At 43.2% G+C, this 18,003-nt stretch overlaps 2 protein-coding genes across 4 annotated transcripts in view; one reads left to right on the top strand and one right to left on the bottom strand.

The window, feature by feature from the left end:
• PBDC1 (polysaccharide biosynthesis domain containing 1) overlaps nt 1-17,413 on the top strand; it is a 31,754-nt gene extending 14,341 nt beyond the window's left edge. Inside the window, exons 5-6 of the mRNA XM_030201980.1 lie at nt 143-254; nt 15,588-17,413. Coding sequence (XP_030057840.1) covers nt 143-254; nt 15,588-15,685 — 210 coding nt within the window. The 3' untranslated portion in view covers nt 15,686-17,413. The remainder of the gene's footprint in view (nt 1-142; nt 255-15,587) is intronic.
• Nucleotides 17,414-17,509: 96 nt separating this feature from the next.
• XPO7 (exportin 7) overlaps nt 17,510-18,003 on the bottom strand; it is an 84,241-nt gene continuing 83,747 nt past the window's right edge. For all 3 annotated transcript variants that reach the window (XM_030201976.1, XM_030201978.1, XM_030201977.1), the window contains one exon: nt 17,510-17,971. In XM_030201976.1, the coding sequence (XP_030057836.1) occupies nt 17,878-17,971 (94 nt within the window). In that variant the 3' untranslated portion in view covers nt 17,510-17,877. The remainder of the gene's footprint in view (nt 17,972-18,003) is intronic.

Below are 18,003 nucleotides of genomic sequence, written 5' to 3'. Positions count from 1 at the left end.
GTGAGAATGCTTCTTTGAGCCAGACCCACCAGTGTTTTGCTCTTACTTAAGGGTATTAGATTCTTTTTTTTTTTTTAGCTAAGTGGAGGGAATTGACTGGCTGTGACAGTAGTTTTAAGTAAATGGTTTCTAATGTTACCAGAAATGGAGACCGTTCTGTATGCGGTTTGATGGGGTTGTCGAAGATTTCAACTATGGTACACTGCTGCGTCTTGACTGCACCAGAGATTACACAGAAGAAAACACTATCTTTGGTGAGTTTGTCAGCATGTCCAGCTGCTTCTTGCTCACAGCATTGCTGAGCCAGTATGTTATGGTTTTGTTATAGTTTTAGTATTTTCAAGCTTCAAATATTGTACAAATTCCAGATCTTCCTTTAAAGAAAATTTACATGTAGCAGATGTTCTCTGATGACATAAGGTGAGGATTTATGTCCTGCTGTCATGTCACTAATGGCGCTCGTTGTGGGAAACAGTACTTCCAGCCACTTTTTCTGGAAGCTTCCAGCAGGTTCACTGCAAATGTGCATTCTTTCCTTCCTGCTGTGTGGACCTCCTCAGTCCGTTACACATATAGAGGGATACAACTCCTTGGGGAGGAGGTCAGGTTCTGAGAATTTCTTGCTGTCCACAGAGAACACCTACTGTGGGTAGTTACCTTTGTCCTCTCTGAAGACAAGCAGGACTAATCCTCGCTCATGGGAGTGTCTATCTGCAGGCTGCCATCAACTGAAATGGGGAGGGGGGGTTAATAAAAGAAACTGTTCAGTGGCATACCAAGGGGGGGGGGGCGGGGGCCAGTCCGCCCCGGATGCACGCCGCTGGGGGGGGGTGCCGCGCGCCTGTTGGCCGAGTCCGCTCGTTCCCTCCCTGCTGCTCCCTCTGCGCGGAACAGGTTACTTCCTGTTCCGGGGCAGAGGGAGCAGCAGGGAGGGAACAAGCGGACTCGGCCAACGGGCGCGCGGCACCCCTCGGCCATCCGCCCCGGGTGTCAGGCAGCCTAGGACTACCACTGCTGGTGTTGCAACCAACAGTATTTTTTGGTGGCAACAAGCTTTAGTTATAATCATGTTAGAAGGCAGCCTGCAACTGGAAATGAAAGGCCTAGGGGAGTGGAGTTGGATTCTAAGCCCCAAATAGATGCTGGAGGATTGTCTGGCTAAAAATGTATTGTCACATTGGGAGTCCTGCTCCAGGCAATAATGCAATGTCAGTGTATGGATAGAAGTACATGACGCAGCTGACCTCAATGCAGCGAGAGCTGACATGAGTTGTGACATAACCTTATAGAGTTACTTGAACCTGGGCATAAGAGAAGAAAATGCAGTCTACTAGCCAATTTGAAAGCGTATGTTTGCTGTTGGAAGTCTCTATCTTGTTTGAATCAAAAGAAACACAAACCTGGGTGGACTTTCTATGGGCTTTAGTCTACTCCAGATAGAAGAGCAAAGTACAATGCTGAGGTCCTATGACACGGTGGGAGGCTTCAATTGAAACAAGCCCCACATAAAGGATATAACTAATAGCTGTATGGAGATGCTTTACTTTCTACATAATGATAAGCCCCAATTTTATTATGTTGAACCTTAGCAGAGTTGGGTATGAGACTCGCCTCTGACACACGTAGAAGCAAGTAAAAAGATCTATGGAAGAGAATGACATGGGGATGGGGACAAACTTTGTCCCCATGTCACTTTCTGCTTTGAAGCCTGTTCATGAACTGGACTGTTATTTGTGTTTGATTGATGCGGACGACAATATTTTTATTTTTTGGAAAAACAAGCAAACATGCTGGCCACAGCTAGCAAAGTTTGCATGGGGGATCCTGTACATCCTGCTACCAGCACATCTAAGAAGCCATCTATTGCAGGAAGGACTGTGGAAGACGGGAGACTGAATCCTGAGATTGTTGATGACTTCTTATTCATCCACAGATTAAAAAATCATAACTGTGCTTTATAGGGCATATTTCTCCCCTCTAGGTCATACAGAATGGGTTGTATTTTGTACCCCTGGACATTTTAACAGGGTGGATTAGGATTCCTTGGGGTAGGTGTTGGAAGGGTAGAGGGTGGTGGTGGTAGGGTTTATTATAGGTTCTCATTGTTATTGTTTTCTATTTGTAATTTATACACAAAAGTTGCACAGCATATTGTTCCTTTTTATACTTTAATAAAAAGATTTAAATATAAAACCATAAGTGTTCGAGGCTTCTGCAGATGAGACCAGAGCCCATGGGGCGGGGCATGTGGGGATGGAGACAAATTTTATCCCCGTGTCATTCTCTAATGGCTCTGCTTTTACCTCTACATGGCAGACCTTTTCCATTTAAATCCGTATCCTTGCTGGCAGTCATTAAGGCACTGGCTTTGCCTGATAATGTTAACTTCTCAACAGCTAAGCTGTGAGGACTAGGGCTTCAGAAAGATCTTTGCTATAAGAGGAATAGAAGGATATTTGTACGAAAGACCGTCTCCCTTCCCCCCACCAAAAAAAAAAAAAAAAGGAAGGAGGGCTAACTAAGATAAACATAAAACGTTTACAGATGATCCAGAACACTGCAGCTCGTGTCATCTGCAGGGCCTCAAAATACAATAGAATTACACCACTTTTGTTCCAACTTCACTGGCTTCCACTAGAAACCAGAATAAAATTTAAAATCCTCACATTGACCCATAAAGCACTATATCTACTAATTCCGTTGTATTTATCAAATCTCATCTTGTCTTATTCACCTCAGCGAACACTTCGTTCACTTGCAGACAACAGATTGATTATCCTTTCACCACAGAAGGCCAGATGGGAGTCCACTAGAAATTCAGCATTCTTCTTTCTGGGCCCCTCTCTTTGGAACTGTCTTCCAAAACACCTTAGATTGGAAGAATCACATATTCGGTTTCAAAAATTTTTAAAAACACACTTGTTCCAGGATACATTTGAAAACAATTTGTGACAAATGGCAACATTAGGTAGGCAGCACTAAATAAGCAGAACTTTATATGTGTCTCATGTACTTGTTATGAATGGTTGTTTTAGTAAGAATTGGTGTTTTCTATTTTTAAGAATGATTGTTTTAGTTTGCTTTCCTATCTATTCGATGGAGTTCTTTGATTGTTTTATTATGATTTTATATTACCACATAAACCGTTTTTGTTTTGTAACCACAACTTGAAACGGTATAGTAAAATGAATAAACGATAAATGATGAGGCTAGTCTGGCAAAAGACACTCCCCTAGCGCAAAATTGGAAATTTTTTATTGAATGGAGTAGCACGATTAGTTGTGTCGGTGACTCAACTCAGTTGGTCCTTGTGGACACTGTCTTTGGGCATTAGATCTGTAGGCCTGAGAAATGGCCCGTTTCCAGAGTCTCCCAACACAGGAGGTGTATGACTAATTTCCTCCCTGCTTGTTTATATAATACATGCCCACCTGGTTCTCTAAACCAGAATAAGCTTGTGTATCTGATATCTAAAAGCCCTTAAGAGCACTACTACTACTTATCATTTCTATAGCGGTACTAGATGTACGCAGCATTGTACACTTGAACATGAAGAGACAGTCCCTGCTCGACAGAGCTTACAATCTATTGCTCTTACCTCTAGAAAGTTTATATGTTGAAGCGTTTCCTGAACAGATCGTATACCCTGCCTATGCAGCTCCTCCAGAAGAACTCATTTGTCTTTAGAGTTACTTGAATCTGTAAGGGGATTCCTTTCATCAGAATGGAATGATTCATCCACTGAGTGGATAAGGTCCATTGAGCGCATACAACTACTAGCTAAGTAGTCCACAAAATTGAGATCCAAGATCATATTTCCAATGGAAATTGGATTAAAAGAAAAAATAAGAAAATCATAAGGAAAGACAGGTTAACGTTTCCAAAACAATCTCTTAGCTAGCTAAGTAACTGGACTAGAACCTGAACTACTCTGCAAATTCAAAACGCAGTACAAGCGAAGAGGTTCAACAAATATACATATTTCTTATCCTTGAAAAGAAGAACACATTTACAGGGAAAATGAAGCTGAAAGCAGGCTCCCAAAGTTAATACTTCTTGTCTCATCCCAAAGAACTTATTTCTCCTTTTCTGAATCCATTTTAAAACATCAGGAAAAATCTGAATTTTTCCACCTAAAAAGGTGGGTTGTGATTTCTGAAGATATAGTTAGTAAGGAGTCTTTGTCTTGTAGAAAAACAAACAAGACAAGCCGTGTAGCTTTTGTTTATGGAAATTAAGTATTCTCAAGTTTTAAGTTCCACACTGAATTTTCCAAGATTTCCAACTTATGGCAAAGTAACAGTCTATCTCCCATAAACTGAGCTTAATTGTCATGGATCTCACCACTGATTCCAGCTGGGTTTGCTTAGTTACAACAGAGTCAATTCAAGTTTATCTTCTCGAATTTGCACAGCATTTTCAGGGAAACAGGTACAAAGGAAGTGCAGAGATTCAGATAGAGTCCAGTGATAGCGCTCCTGGGGTCTCACCAATGGCTGAAGGGCAGTAGCACATAAAGAAACCACTTCTGGGATGTAAGCTAAGGAAATACCATCCATCGTAGCTCCTGCTAATGCCATGCTCAGGAGTTGCTAGTTCCCCTCCAAAAAATGCTGCGGGGTAATACCTGCCTCACCAGTCATCCCCAGCGCTTTCTTCAATGCTGGCTGCTTCCCCTCCCTTTCATGTAACACTTCTTTCAGGGCCGAAAACCAGTTCAGACCTCTCATCAGGTTGCTGGTCCCACCGGGCTGAGTGAAGAGACACTCTCCAATCCAGGTGTCTTCTGTGCCCTGGAAGCAGAAACACTTGATATTGGGGAAGATGCAGCAAAGGCTGTAATGGAGGCTTGCTGAAGAAGAGACTCTGGCTTCAGGAGGGGAAAACCCTTCAGCTTGCCCTTTCTCTTCGGCATGCTCAAACTAGGAAAGAGGGAAATAAGTTCAGTGGAAAAAAACTCAGGAGCGCTCCAAGCAGCTGACATGTCACACCACCATCTTGGATCCCTAGTAGTGAGTCCAGCTCTAGGAGGTTTGATTGAGAACAGGAGATGGCATGACTTCAAATAACTGAAGCTACTTAGGTTAGTCAGTTTCCCCTTCCCTGCGCAGCCATTGTTTTGTGTACACTCACAACAAAGCGAACAAACATTTTTTATTTTATTTTAGTTACATTTGTACCCCGCGCTTTCCCACTCATGGCAGGCTCAATGCGGCTTACATATACAGGTACTTATTTGTACCTGGGACAATGGAGGGTTAAGTGACTTGCCCAGAGTCACAAGGAGCTGTGCCTGAAGTGGGAATTGAACTCAGTTCCTCAGGACCAGAGTCTACCACTCTAACCACTATCAGCTGCTGCATCCAAATTGTCCTTTATTGATGGTGCCATTTTTATTTAAATTCATTTATTTTCAAACATGCCAGGTTGTGCAGTATACGGATGCACACAGAGGAAGTATAATAACGGAACAACTTTTCATAGGTTAAGTAGTAATCTCTCTATATAAAACGCACCTCCAACGTTCTAATGAAGCCTCACTTTCCCAACATTCTAAAGTGAGGTGGCTGAGACCACTTTTTTGCTCCATGAGTGTCTGCCCCGCCCACGCGTCAAACGTTATGGCGTCGGGGGCGGAGCAATCACTCAATCGCATTGGAGGTGCGTTTTGGAAGGTAGGAGGCGCAGTATCTGCACTTCGCAATGCCTCCCCCAAGGTTGCCACACACCTTACCCACCCCAGGTAGCCACCAATACCACCCTGCACCACCACCCCAAGCAAACAGCGACCCAGGCACTCCCGCTGCCACTCAAAAAAACAGCCCCCAGCCAGGGAAACAGACTCACACCCAGCCATCCACAATGCTGCAACCCCCCCCCCCCCCCCCCCCAAGGTCGCTCGCTCGCTCATCCAGCAGGTCACTATTCCGCCCACCAGTTCGCCGCTCCACCCGGGCACTCCCGCTGCCACTAACAAAAACGGCCCCCAGCCAGGGAAACAGACTCACACCCAGCCTTCCACAATGCCGCTACACCCCCCCCCCACACACACACACAGATCGCTCACCCACCCAGCTCACCACTCTGCCCACGAGTTTGCTGCTTCAGCCACCCCCCACCCGGCCTACCAACGGCACAGGCCCCCAGCATTGAATGAACACCGCCTCTCAAATACCTGTCAAAAATCTGCACGCAGCACTCCACCACATGATCGCTTCTCTTCGGGTCTTCTTCCCTCCCTGTGTCCCGCCCTTGCGGAAGTTACGTCACACGAGGGCGGGGCACAAGGAGGGAAGAAGACATAAAAGGAAGCGAACTGCTGGGCTGGCTTGCTGCTTGCAGCACTTTGAAACGGCGGTAAGACGGGGGGGGGGGGAACAGTGATCGGCGATATCGGGGGCAGGGGCGACTGGAGACCTCAGGGGGAGGGGCATGGATGGGAACAGAAAGCGACTGATGGTGGACATGGGGTTGGTGGGGAGAGATGCTGAATGGGAGGGCAATGTAGGAGTAAGGGAGAGAAGTCAGGGAGGACTCTGGAACTGGGAGGGAGGGGGGAACCTTGAAACAGGGATGGAGGGAGGGAGGGGGCATCATGAAACACAGAGGGAGGGAGGGAGGGAGGGGGCATCATGAAACTCGGAGGGAGGGAGGGACCAAACCTGGAACTGGGAGGTAGGGAGCAAGGGACCAAACCTGGAACTGGGAGGTAGGGACAACCCTGGAAGAGGGGGGGGAGGGGGGTGACAACGACCCTAGAACTCGGACGGATGGACGACCCTGGGACTGGGAGGGAGGGAGTGAGGGGAGGGGAGGGGAGGGGAGGGGGGACCTCCCGGCACACACTCACTCACACACACTCTCTCTCTCTCACACACACACACTCAGTCTCACTTTCTCTCTCTCACACACACACACACTCGCATATTCACTCTCTCTCTCTCTCATACAGTCACTCTCACACACACTCTTTCAGACATACACACTCTGAGGAAACACCTTGCTAGTGCCCGTTTCAGAAACGGGCCTTTTTTCCTAGTTTGTTATAAATCGTAATCGGTGTGTCAGCTGGAGAGGCTGGTTCTAGGGACACCTTAGCGTGTGTTATTTGTGCAGAGATTTTTTTTTTTCTCCTGGTAAAGGGCCACTAAAACAGACATGTTATGAGAATCATGTGCTCAACATTCAGAGTTTCTATTTATTTATTTACTTTTGGCAGTTATAGCCTACATTAAATATTAATTAGGTTGACACCTGGGAGCATTTAAAATCTTTATTTCCTGTACCTAGATCAAAAGAGAAAGATGGGTTTGTGGAATGCAGTGGTATATTATAAAAATGCACTTAATATTGTTTATTACTTCTATTTCAAAGAAAGATATAAATAATGAGGGCAGATCTACCTTCATGCAGAAGTCCAGTCAGTCTAAATGTGCCAGCATTTTTTAGTTCTGTGATATATATTTATTTCTTTTTCAAGTTAGTTGTCTACAGCATTTTCTGAGATATTACCCAAATGTGGACACAATTATAATGTTCATTAATAAGTTTTGGATGTTACTGAATTCTGTTGCACTGTTTCAAGTTTGGGCACAATATAAGTCATCACAAAGACGAAATATAAGAAAACCAATCGACTGCATTCGGGGCTTATAGCCCATTTAGTTATATTTAAACCAAATGAGAGATCTGCATGAAAGAAAATATTTAGTTTTATTATTTGACTTATGAAAACACTTGTTTCTGGGATGCAGTCAGATAAGTTAAAAAAAAAAAAAAAATCTTTTCTCCTCCACCTTTTAAGGCACTGCCTATCCAACTGGAACAGCTTTTGACTTCTTACAGATGGCCCAAACATAGGCAGTCCCCATTATTACTAATAATCTTTAACTATCGCTTTCAATAGGATTTATTATTGTTTTGGATGTACTTGTGACTCTGCCTACGGCCAGCAAGCTACACCTATTGGCTTCACCCAGATAAGGGGCTAGATACAGTCTCCTGTTCTTAATCTAACCTCCTTGGTCTAGCTTATATTTGCTGACTCTTCTGAATTTCTTCCACAGTGTGGACAGCAAGGTGGAAACACCTTTGCTGTTGAAGAAAGGCCGTTGCCTGTGTTGTGTCTAGCAAGGCTCTTAAGAATTCCAGTTGTGTGGGGCTTAAATGAGCCTTGGATAACTTGATGATGAACCCTAGCAACTCAAGCACCTGAATGGTTGAGTGAACTGATCTTTCCACTCCTCGAAGATGATAGCCACACTGCTGGTCCATCTAGCCCAGTATCCTGCTTCCAGCAGTGACCAATCCAAGTCAAGTCCCTGGCAGAATCCCAAATAGTAGCAAGATTCTTAAGGTGTGTGCTTTACCACACATCCAAACTGGTGGTGCAAGTTTTTCCCATCTCAGAGGCATTGCTACAACTGCTAAGCGCTTTATGAAAACCTAATGTGTAAACTCTTCCTATCTAACCAAGCTTATGACAGAAAGGGGAGAGTGGACGGGGGAAGAGCTACATACTTGAAGGACTAGGCATTTTGCAATAGACCAAAACAAATTCATTTGGAAATACTTAGAACCTTGAATATACAGCCGCATGATGGTTGACTGGTAGGGGATGGATGTCATTCATTGACATGCATAAGAATTGGTCTAGCCCAGCATACTGCTTCAGCAGTGGCCAATCCAGGTCACAAGTACCTGGCAGAAACCCAATTAGTAGTATCATTCTATGCTACCAGTCCCAGGGCAAGCAGTGGTTTCCCCCAAGTCCATCTCAATAACAGACGATGGACTCTTCCTCCAGGAACTTGTCCAAACCTTTTTTTTTTTAATCCAGGTACACTAATGAGTTCCAGAGTTTAACTATTCTTGAGTAAAAAAATTTCATCCTATTTTTAGTTTATTAAAACTTTGGTTTTAAATGTATTTCCATGCAATTTCATTGAGTGTCCCCCTGGTCTTTGTACTTTTTGAATGAGTGAAAAATCAATTCATCTTCACTCGCTCCACAGCACTCAAGATTGTGTAGACCTCAATCTCTTTTTCTCTCTCTCCCCCCCCCCCCCCCCCCCAGCCATCTATTTTCGAAGCTGAAGAGCCCTAACCTCAGTAGCCTTTCCTCATTGGGGAGAAGTTCCATCCCCTTTATCATCTTGGTTGCTCTTCTTTGAACCTTTTCTAATTCGGCTATATATTTTTTTGAGCTACAGTGACCAGAATTGAACACGATATGGTGAGGTTGCACCATGGAGTGATACAGAGGCATTATAGGGCCGGTCTTATTTTGCATCTGTCTCCTACTAGTACCTAGCATCCTGTTTGGTTTTTTTTTGGCTGCCACTGCACACTGGGCTGAAGATTTCAGCATAGTGTCTACAGTGACACCTAGGTCTTTTTCTTGAGTGCTGACTCCTCCATCAGGTAACTATGATTCGGATTATTCTTCCCAATGTGCATCACTTTGCATTTGTCTACATTCAATTTCATCTGCCATTTGGATGCCCAGCCTTCCATTTTTCATAATCCACATGCATTTTGACTACTTTGAATAGTTTCATGGGAGCTGCAAATTTCACCTCACTCGTCCTTCTGATTTTCAGATCATTTAGAAATGTTAAATAGCACCAGGCCTAGTACAGATCCCTGCAGCACTCGACTATTTACCCTCCTCCATTGAAAAAAATGACCATTTAAACCTACCCTCTGTTTTGTGTCCCATAACCAATTCTTAATCCACAGTAGGACATTGCCTCCTAGCCCATGATATCCTTAATTTTCTCAGGAGTCTCTCAAACGTTTTCTGAAAATCTAGATTCACTATATTAACGAGCTCACCTTTATTGACATGTTTATTCATGCCTTCAAGGAAATAAAGCAAATTATTGAGACAAGTCCTCCCTTGGCTGAAGCCATGCAGACTCTGTCCCATTAAACCATGTTTGTCTACATATTCTGTAATTTTATTCTTTATCCACTATGTTGCCCAGTGCTGAAGTCAGGCTTACTGATCTGTAACTTTCTGGATCACCCTGGACCCCTTTTTAAAAATCAGCATCACATTGGCCACCCTCCAGGTACTATGGACAATTTTAACAACAGGTTACAGATCAGCAGTTGCATATACGAGTTCTTTCAATACCCTGGGGTGTATACCATCCGGCCCAGGTGATTTTTCACTCTTTAAATTGTCAGTTTGGCTCAGTCAGTCTTCCAAGTTCACCGATTATTTCTTTCAGTTCCTGCATCGTCACACCCGAAAACCATTTCTGCTATAGGTAGATCTTACATCTTCTTCCATAAAGACAGAAGCAAAGAATGCATTCAGTCGCTCTGCTTTGGCCTTGTCGTCCTTGAGTGCTCCTTTTTGCTTCTTCCTGATCTAACAGTTGCACAGATTCCTTTGCATGCTTCCTGCTTCTGATATACCTGAAAAAAGTGTTACCATGAGTTTTCATCTCCGCGGAAAGTTTCTTTGTATTCTTTTTTAGCCTTCTTTATCAATGCTTTGCCTCTGGCTTGACAGTTATCATGCTTCTTATTTTGGATCCTTTTTCCATTTTTTGAAGGATGTTCTTTTGGCTCTAATAGCCTTGTTCACCTTACCTTTTAACCATGCTGGACATTATTCAAAATACCATATTGGAAGTCCAGACCAGATGCATTCCACATATTTGCAAAGGTGGAAAGAAGAGAAAATGATAGCCAGCATGGTTAAAAGGTGAAGTAAAAGAGGCTATTACAGCCAAAAGATTGTCCTTCAAAGGATGGAAAAAGTACCCAAATGAAGAAAATAATAAGCAACATAAGCACTAGCAAGTCAGATGCAAAGCATTAATAAAGAAGGCTAAAAGAGAATATGAAGAGAAACTTGTTGCAGAGGCTAAAACTCACAGTAACAACTTTTTCAGGTATATAAGAAGCAGAAAGCCTGCAAGGGAATCCGTGGGACTGTTAGATCATGAAGAAGCAAAAGGGGCATTCAGAGAGGACAAGACCATAGCGGAGAAACTGAATGAATTCTTTGCTTGTCTTTACAGAAGAAGATGCAAGAAATCTGCTTGTACCAGAAATGGTTTTCAAAGGTGATGAGGCGGAGGACCTGAAAGAAATCTCGGTGAACTTGGAAGATGTACTGAGCCAAAAGAATAGTAAATCACCTGGACTTGGATGGAATAGATCCAAGGGTACTCAAAGAACACAAGCATGAAATTGCTGATCTGCAGTTAGTAATATGTAACCTGTTGTTAAAATCATCCATAGTGCCTAGAGAGTGGAATGTGACACCGATTTTTAAAAAGGGTTCTAGGGGTAATCCGTGAAATTAGAGAGCAGTAAGCCTGATGTCAGTGCTGGGCAAGATAGTGGAAACTATTATAAAGACTAAAATTACGGAACACATAAACAAACATGGTTTAATGGGACAGAGTCAACATGGGTTCAGTCAAGCGAAGTCTTGCCTCACCAATTTGCTTCATTTTTTTGAAGGCATGCACAAACATGGATAAAGGTGAGCTGGTTGATGTAGTGTATTGAGAGATTTTCATAATGTTTTTGATAAAGTTCCTCATGAGAGACTCCTGAGAAAATTAGGAAGTAATGGGATAGGAGGCAAGGAATTGGTTACTGGATAGAAAACAGAATAGGGTTAAATGGTCATTTCTCTCAATGGAGGAGGGTGAACAGTGGCATGCTGCAGGTATCAGTACTGGTACCAATGCTATTTAACATATTTATAAATGATATGGAAATCAGAACGATGAGTGAGGTGATTAAATTTGCAGATGACACAAAACTATTCAAGATTGTTAAAAGATGTGCGGACTGTGAAATACTGCAGGAAGTGATGCATGTGGGAAAGAGGAACCCGAATTACAACTATGTCATGCAAGGTTCCGCGGTAGGAGTTACAGACCTAGCAAGGGATCTGGGTGTTATCGTGGATAAGATGTTGAAAACTTCTGCTCAGTGTGCTGCAGCAGCTAAGAAGGCGCACAGATTGTTGTATTACTAGGAAAGGGATGGAAAACAAACACACAGACGTTATAATGCTGTTGTATCGCTCCATGGTGAGACCGCACCTCGAGTATTGTGTTCAGTTCTGGACACCGCACCTCAAAAAAAAGATATAAAGGAATTGGAGAAGGTGTAGAGAAAGGTGACAAAAATGGTAAAAGGGATGGGAGGACTTCCCTATGAGGAAAGGCTAAGACGGTTAGGGCTCTTCAGCTTGGAGAAGAGGAGGCTGAGGGGTGATATGATAGAAGTCTACAAGATAATGAGTGGAATGGAGCGGACAGATGTGAAGCGTTTGTTTACACTTTCTAACAATAATAGAACCAGGGGCCATAAGATGAAGCTAGAATGTGGTAGATTTAAAACAGAACACTTTTCTTTACTCAGCACATAGTTAGACTCTGGCACTCGTTGCCAGAAAATGTAGTGACAGCAGGTGGCATTGCTGAGTTTAAAGGGGGTTTGGACAGATTCCTGAAGGAAAAGTCCATTGAACATTATTAATTTAAATTTTTGTTTTGTTTTTGGGTTTTTGCCGGGTTCTTGAGGCCTGGATTGGCCACTGTCTGAGACAGGATGCTGGGCTTGATGGACCCTTGGTCTTTTCCCAGTATGGTGGTGCTTATGTTCTTATGACCTTAGGAAAGAGGAAGACTGGGTATCGAAATGACAGATGAAATTTAATTTGGACAAATGCAAGGCAATGCACATTGGAAAGAATAATCCGAATCATAATTACTTGATGCGGTCCAGCTTTGGTATCAGCACTCAAAAAAAAAAATCTAAGTGTCATAAATAATATGCTGAAATCTTCTGCTCAGTGTGCGGCGGTGGCCAAAAAAAAGCAAACAGGATGCTAGGAATTATTAGGAAAGGGATGATGAACAAGACCGAAAATACTATAATGCCCCTGTATCGGTCCATAATGTGACCACACCTTGAGTATTGAGTTCAGTTCTTGTTGCCATATCGCAAAAAAAAGATATAGCGGAATTAGAAAAGGTTCCAAGAGCGACCAAAATGATAAACGGGATGGAACGCCTCTCAAAAAAATTAGGAGGAAATATTCTTTTCACTCAACGAATAGTTAAGATCTGGAATTCTTTGCTAGAGGCTCTGGTAACAGTGGTTAGCACATCTGGGTTTAAAAAAAAGGTTTGGACAATTTCCTGGAGGAAAATTCCAAAGTCTGCTATTGAGACAGTGGGAAGCAAGTGCTTGCCCTGGGATTTGTAGCATGGAATGTTGCTACGATTTGGGCTTCTGCTAGGTACTTGTGACCTGGCTTGACCACTGTTTGGAAACAGGATACTGGGCTAGATGGACCATTGGTCTGACCCAGTATGGCTACTGTTATGTATGTTCAAAATAGCTCTGCTCAACAGTGTTGTGAGCCTGCATGGAAAGATAGCTGGTGGCTCTCCTTTAGCTCATTAGAATATGAAGTGGCCCAGCTTAAAGATTAATGGAAGTCTACTGCCCTAGGAAGAGGGTCCATCAATTCCACAACATAAGCTGGTAAGATGCAATGTGGGATGTAAGCACAGCATTGTGATATGGCATTTTCTTAAACTACTGCAATGTCGAGTTACTCCTCCATTCCCCCTGGTAGAAGGAGCCTTAGAACTTCTGGCATTGTTTAGAACTGATCTGACCACCATGGAATGGTCAAAGCCTGGGGCCCTTCTGGACTCTCCACATAGTCAATCTTCTTATTAATAGGAGATATCCTCCCTTCTTTATTCCCATCTCTACCTCCTTTAAGATTCTATGCCCCAGCTACTGTTGCTGCATCCTTAGGGGATCAAGGAATTGGAGGATATCCTCTAACTGAAATGGGACAGCCTGAGCCATCTCCCAGACAAAATCAATGAAAAGAGATCCTTCTGCAGGGCTTTGCATTGCTAATGTAGAAGGAAGGGACCTGTGGAGTCTTCCTCTCCAAAGACCTCTGTTTTCACATCAGAATGTCAGGAGTGTTCTTACTTGAGCTCATACAACTCTGTCTGTCTTGCACTACTCACTGTTGGGTCAGGCCTGCTGTAGTAATGAGACACTGAAGATTTCCTGTGCAAGAGGCCTCAGCATTGCAATTGTCCATCTAGCCCAGTATCCTGTTTCCAAACAGTGGTCAAGCCAGGTCACAAGAACCTAGCAGAAACCCAAATCGGGTCTTGGGTAGATCATGTCTGCTCTCAATTTTGAATTTCTACATGAGCTGCTTCTCAGGTCCATGAGGGTTGTTGCACCCTTTCTGATGGCACCGAGCATGAGTGGTCCCTCTTGAAAGCTTTTGTAACATCAATGGGAGGATTGTTGAAGCTGTCTTTCAGCTGCCACCTGATGATGATAAATTCTTCTTTGGATGGGAATTGGATAATGACTGCTCTTATTGGTCTCTACTACCTCTTCATGATGATGTACCTCCTTGTCCTGTGGAGACTGTTGTTTCTGATGCAGATGTCAATAGGCCACTCTTATCACGTAAAAGCTTTTCATGATGCTTTGCTTTACTAGACATCCCTCTCTTTTGACATTTGCAAGCATAGAATGAGAAGATCAAGTTTGAGGCCTAGACATTGCAGGCACCTAGAGAGTGTCTGCAATGGATATGGTCCTGTTGCACTAGCAACACATTTTTGAAGCTGCTCTGGCTATTCTTTTGGGATAGACTGCCTGGAAAAGTACTTGCAGTGAAATCAACTGACTTAATGGTGAAAAAAGTTCCCCCTAGGGAACATGTGAAGCTTACCATGACTTAGACAACCACCCACCCACCTACCATGTCTGAGTGCTAAGGTGACCATGCCACAGAATAGTGAAGACCTACAGGGCAATAGTAGCAGAGAAACAATACTACTACTACTTAACATTTCTAGAGCGCTACTAGGGTTACGCAGCGCTGTACAATTTAACAAAGAGAGACAGTCCCTGCTCAAAGAGCTTACAATCTAATAGACAAGTGAACGGTCGGTCCGATAGGGGCAGTCTGGATTCACTGAACGGTAAGGGTTAGGTGCCGAACGCAGCATTGAAGAGGTGGGCTTTAAGCAAAGACTTGAAGACGGGCAGGGAGGGGGCTTGGCGTAAGGGTTCAGGAAGGTTGTTCCAAGTATAGGGTGAGGCGAGGCAGAATGACCGGAGCCTGGAGTTGGCGGTGGTGGAGAAGGGTACTGAGAGGAGGGATTTATCCTGTGAACGGCGGTTACGGGCGGGAACGTAAGGGGAGATGAGGGTAGAAAGATAGTGAGGGGCAGCAGACTGAGTGCATTTGTAGGTAAGAAGGAGAAGCTTGAATACTCATGCCCAATGAACCTGCTCAGAAGCTTCCAGAAAAAAGTAGTTGGAGTAGTGCTTCCTGTGCTGGACTCCAGCTGTGCTAGGTGACAACTTATTAGTCCTGCTTGTCCTTAGAGAATTATGTTGTCTTTTCTCTTATTTGAGGTTTTGACTGTATAATTAAGTAAATTTGGTTTAGTTTGTGGATATCATTGGTATGGTGGGATATGAAGACTCCTCTCCTTTTCAGGCTGCCTAGCACAGTCCATAGTAATGTTTGTTCTTTTTCACAGCTACCAGGATTCAGTTTTATGCAATTGAAATAGCACGGAACAGAGATGGTTACAACAGCCAAATCTTCAACCGTGGCAAACCAACAGCAAAAGGCTAAAGATGGACTACAGAACCTCAACCTCATTCCCTTGTAAAGAGGAAAGAGGGAGTGAGTCAGTCAGAACTCTTCTTGTTTCTTAAGGGGTCGGGTGGTTGGATCTTACAGAATGGGGCTCTTAACTAGAAGATGGTCTGTACCTGTCCTTGCTCAATTGAGTCTACTGAAAATTTGCATTTTGTCAGAAGCAGCCATGCCTGTTTTCAGCAGCCAAGTGCTATAAGTAAATAGTTCAGTACACCCAGTTTGGATCTGGTACAAGCAGCTATTGTTCCCATTGCTAGAACATACAATTGATTTAAAAATTCAAACCATTCCAAGGATCAGGTTTATATATATATATTCCCCCCCCCCCCCCCCTTAAACACTAGATTGATAGCTCTCTGGCTTGAGTTTGTAGGGATAGTTACACTTCTCATTTTCAGCACTTGTAGCCTTCACACCACATTATCCAAGGGCATAGAAGAGCAGTTCTGAATCAGGAAAGCCAAGGCTCAAATGCTGCTTTTCCCATTTACCTTAGGCAAGTTAATATTACCCTTAGGTATGGCCTCTAGAGCCATATCTGTTGTACCAAACTAACTTGCCTTCAGTTTGGGCTTGAAAAGGCAAATTCACACAATCTACTCATGTATTTGTAAAAGGGCTACTGCAAATAATTTGTTTACATAATTTGTTTACCATAATAAATGTCTCTCAAAAATGTTTAACAAGAACAGACATGGTTACTTGCACTTGATGGAATCCTTCAGACTTATTAAAAGACGAAACAAAAGCTATGACCAAAATTATGTTTCCCAGCAAGGGTTTAGAAGGAAATACTGTGGCATATGGCCTCACTCCAGCTAGGAGAGCATGTAAATGCTGGTGTAAAGAAACCTGTAATAATTATATCATTTATAAAGTGTAAGAACCAAAACTGATGGGCTACCAGCCTTACAAAGGGATCTCACAGAAGTAACTTAGTAGAAGGGGCAGGTAATCTTTTAAACAGAGAAATCTTAAAAAACAAAGTTGCACAAGAGGAAATAAAAAATGTATAACACAGGCATGGACTATAGCATCCTGTGAAAGAGCTCATAAAATCAGCATGATAATTTTCTAAAAACTGACCCAAAAGAGACACATGACAGCTTGAAAGTGGTAACAGAAAAACCTACACCCTAGTGTTATTAACTAGAGACTGGTCGAGGTAGGCTTAAAATCTTAGGTTGACAATTGTATTCTTAAGATCACAACTTGTTTAGATGTAGTCTGGGTCCATACTTTCAACCATTCATGCACAGTACATGAGCCTGGAGGGGGCTAAATAGGCTATGTAGAATATGAACTTATGTCCTAGACAGTACACCATCACCTCCTCCTCCTTCCATAGCTTGCTTTATTTCACACACAATCCTAGACTTTACAGAGATGGGGAGATTGCAAAAAGAGCATTCTAGTGCCACGGGAGAGGAATATAACACCTTAAACAATGCAGTGAGCTCTCTACCCCTCCAACTGAATAGTTCCCACTGTGCAACAGGTATGGACATGACACAAACAGAGCAGCAGACTGGGAAGCTGGTACCGCAAGGTAATAGAATTTGTGTAGTGTGAAGCAAGGGAACACTTACAACAGAACCATGGCTCCTATTGTATAGAGTTCCTAAGAACAAGGCTTTCAACAGGTACAAGAAGCTGTTGGTATTCAAGGGCTATAAGAAAAATATACACTCTGGAATTTTACATATCTTTCTTCTAAAACTCATCACTTAAATCTCTTCCTTGCATTTCCACACACACCCTCCTTTCCAAGAACATTATCTTCATTCACATCACCATTGCTGCTCTGAGCTTGGTAAAAATTTCAGTTACACTGTTTTTTGTTTTTTTTTTTAAACTGAGTCAATATAAACATTGTTCCAAAATGTTCTGAAAAAAATGTACATGTTTTATACAAGGCAGGCTACAGCAGAGCACAGAGAGAAGGAGCAATCTGGGCAGGCTCTGCATTCTTGGAAATGCCCTAAGGTGAAGGGATGGAAGCACCCTGCCCGCTTTCTGACCTCAGACATCCCTCCCCCAGCTTGTCCTCTTCTCCCACAGTCTTAAGGAAAAGTGGGGGGATGCTGAAAGCCATGGCTCCTGTCCCTCAAGGGTGGGCAGGACCAGAAAAATACAGCTCTGTCCAAATGCAGGTAGGTTCAGTGTCAGCTCATCATATCATTGCTGTTCACACCACACGTTGAGTTCTTCATTGAGTCATTCACTTCTCGCCTAAATGCTGAAAGGTTTTGTGTAAACCTGCAGGAAACACATAGCTTTAATATTAACGA

This window comes from Microcaecilia unicolor, chromosome 4 (assembly GCF_901765095.1).
Source record: "Microcaecilia unicolor chromosome 4, aMicUni1.1, whole genome shotgun sequence".
In the NCBI taxonomy this organism is placed as follows: Eukaryota; Metazoa; Chordata; class Amphibia; order Gymnophiona; family Siphonopidae; genus Microcaecilia; species Microcaecilia unicolor.
The sequence above is the reverse complement of the archived record's forward strand: the minus strand, read 5'-3'. Positions and strand labels throughout refer to the sequence as shown.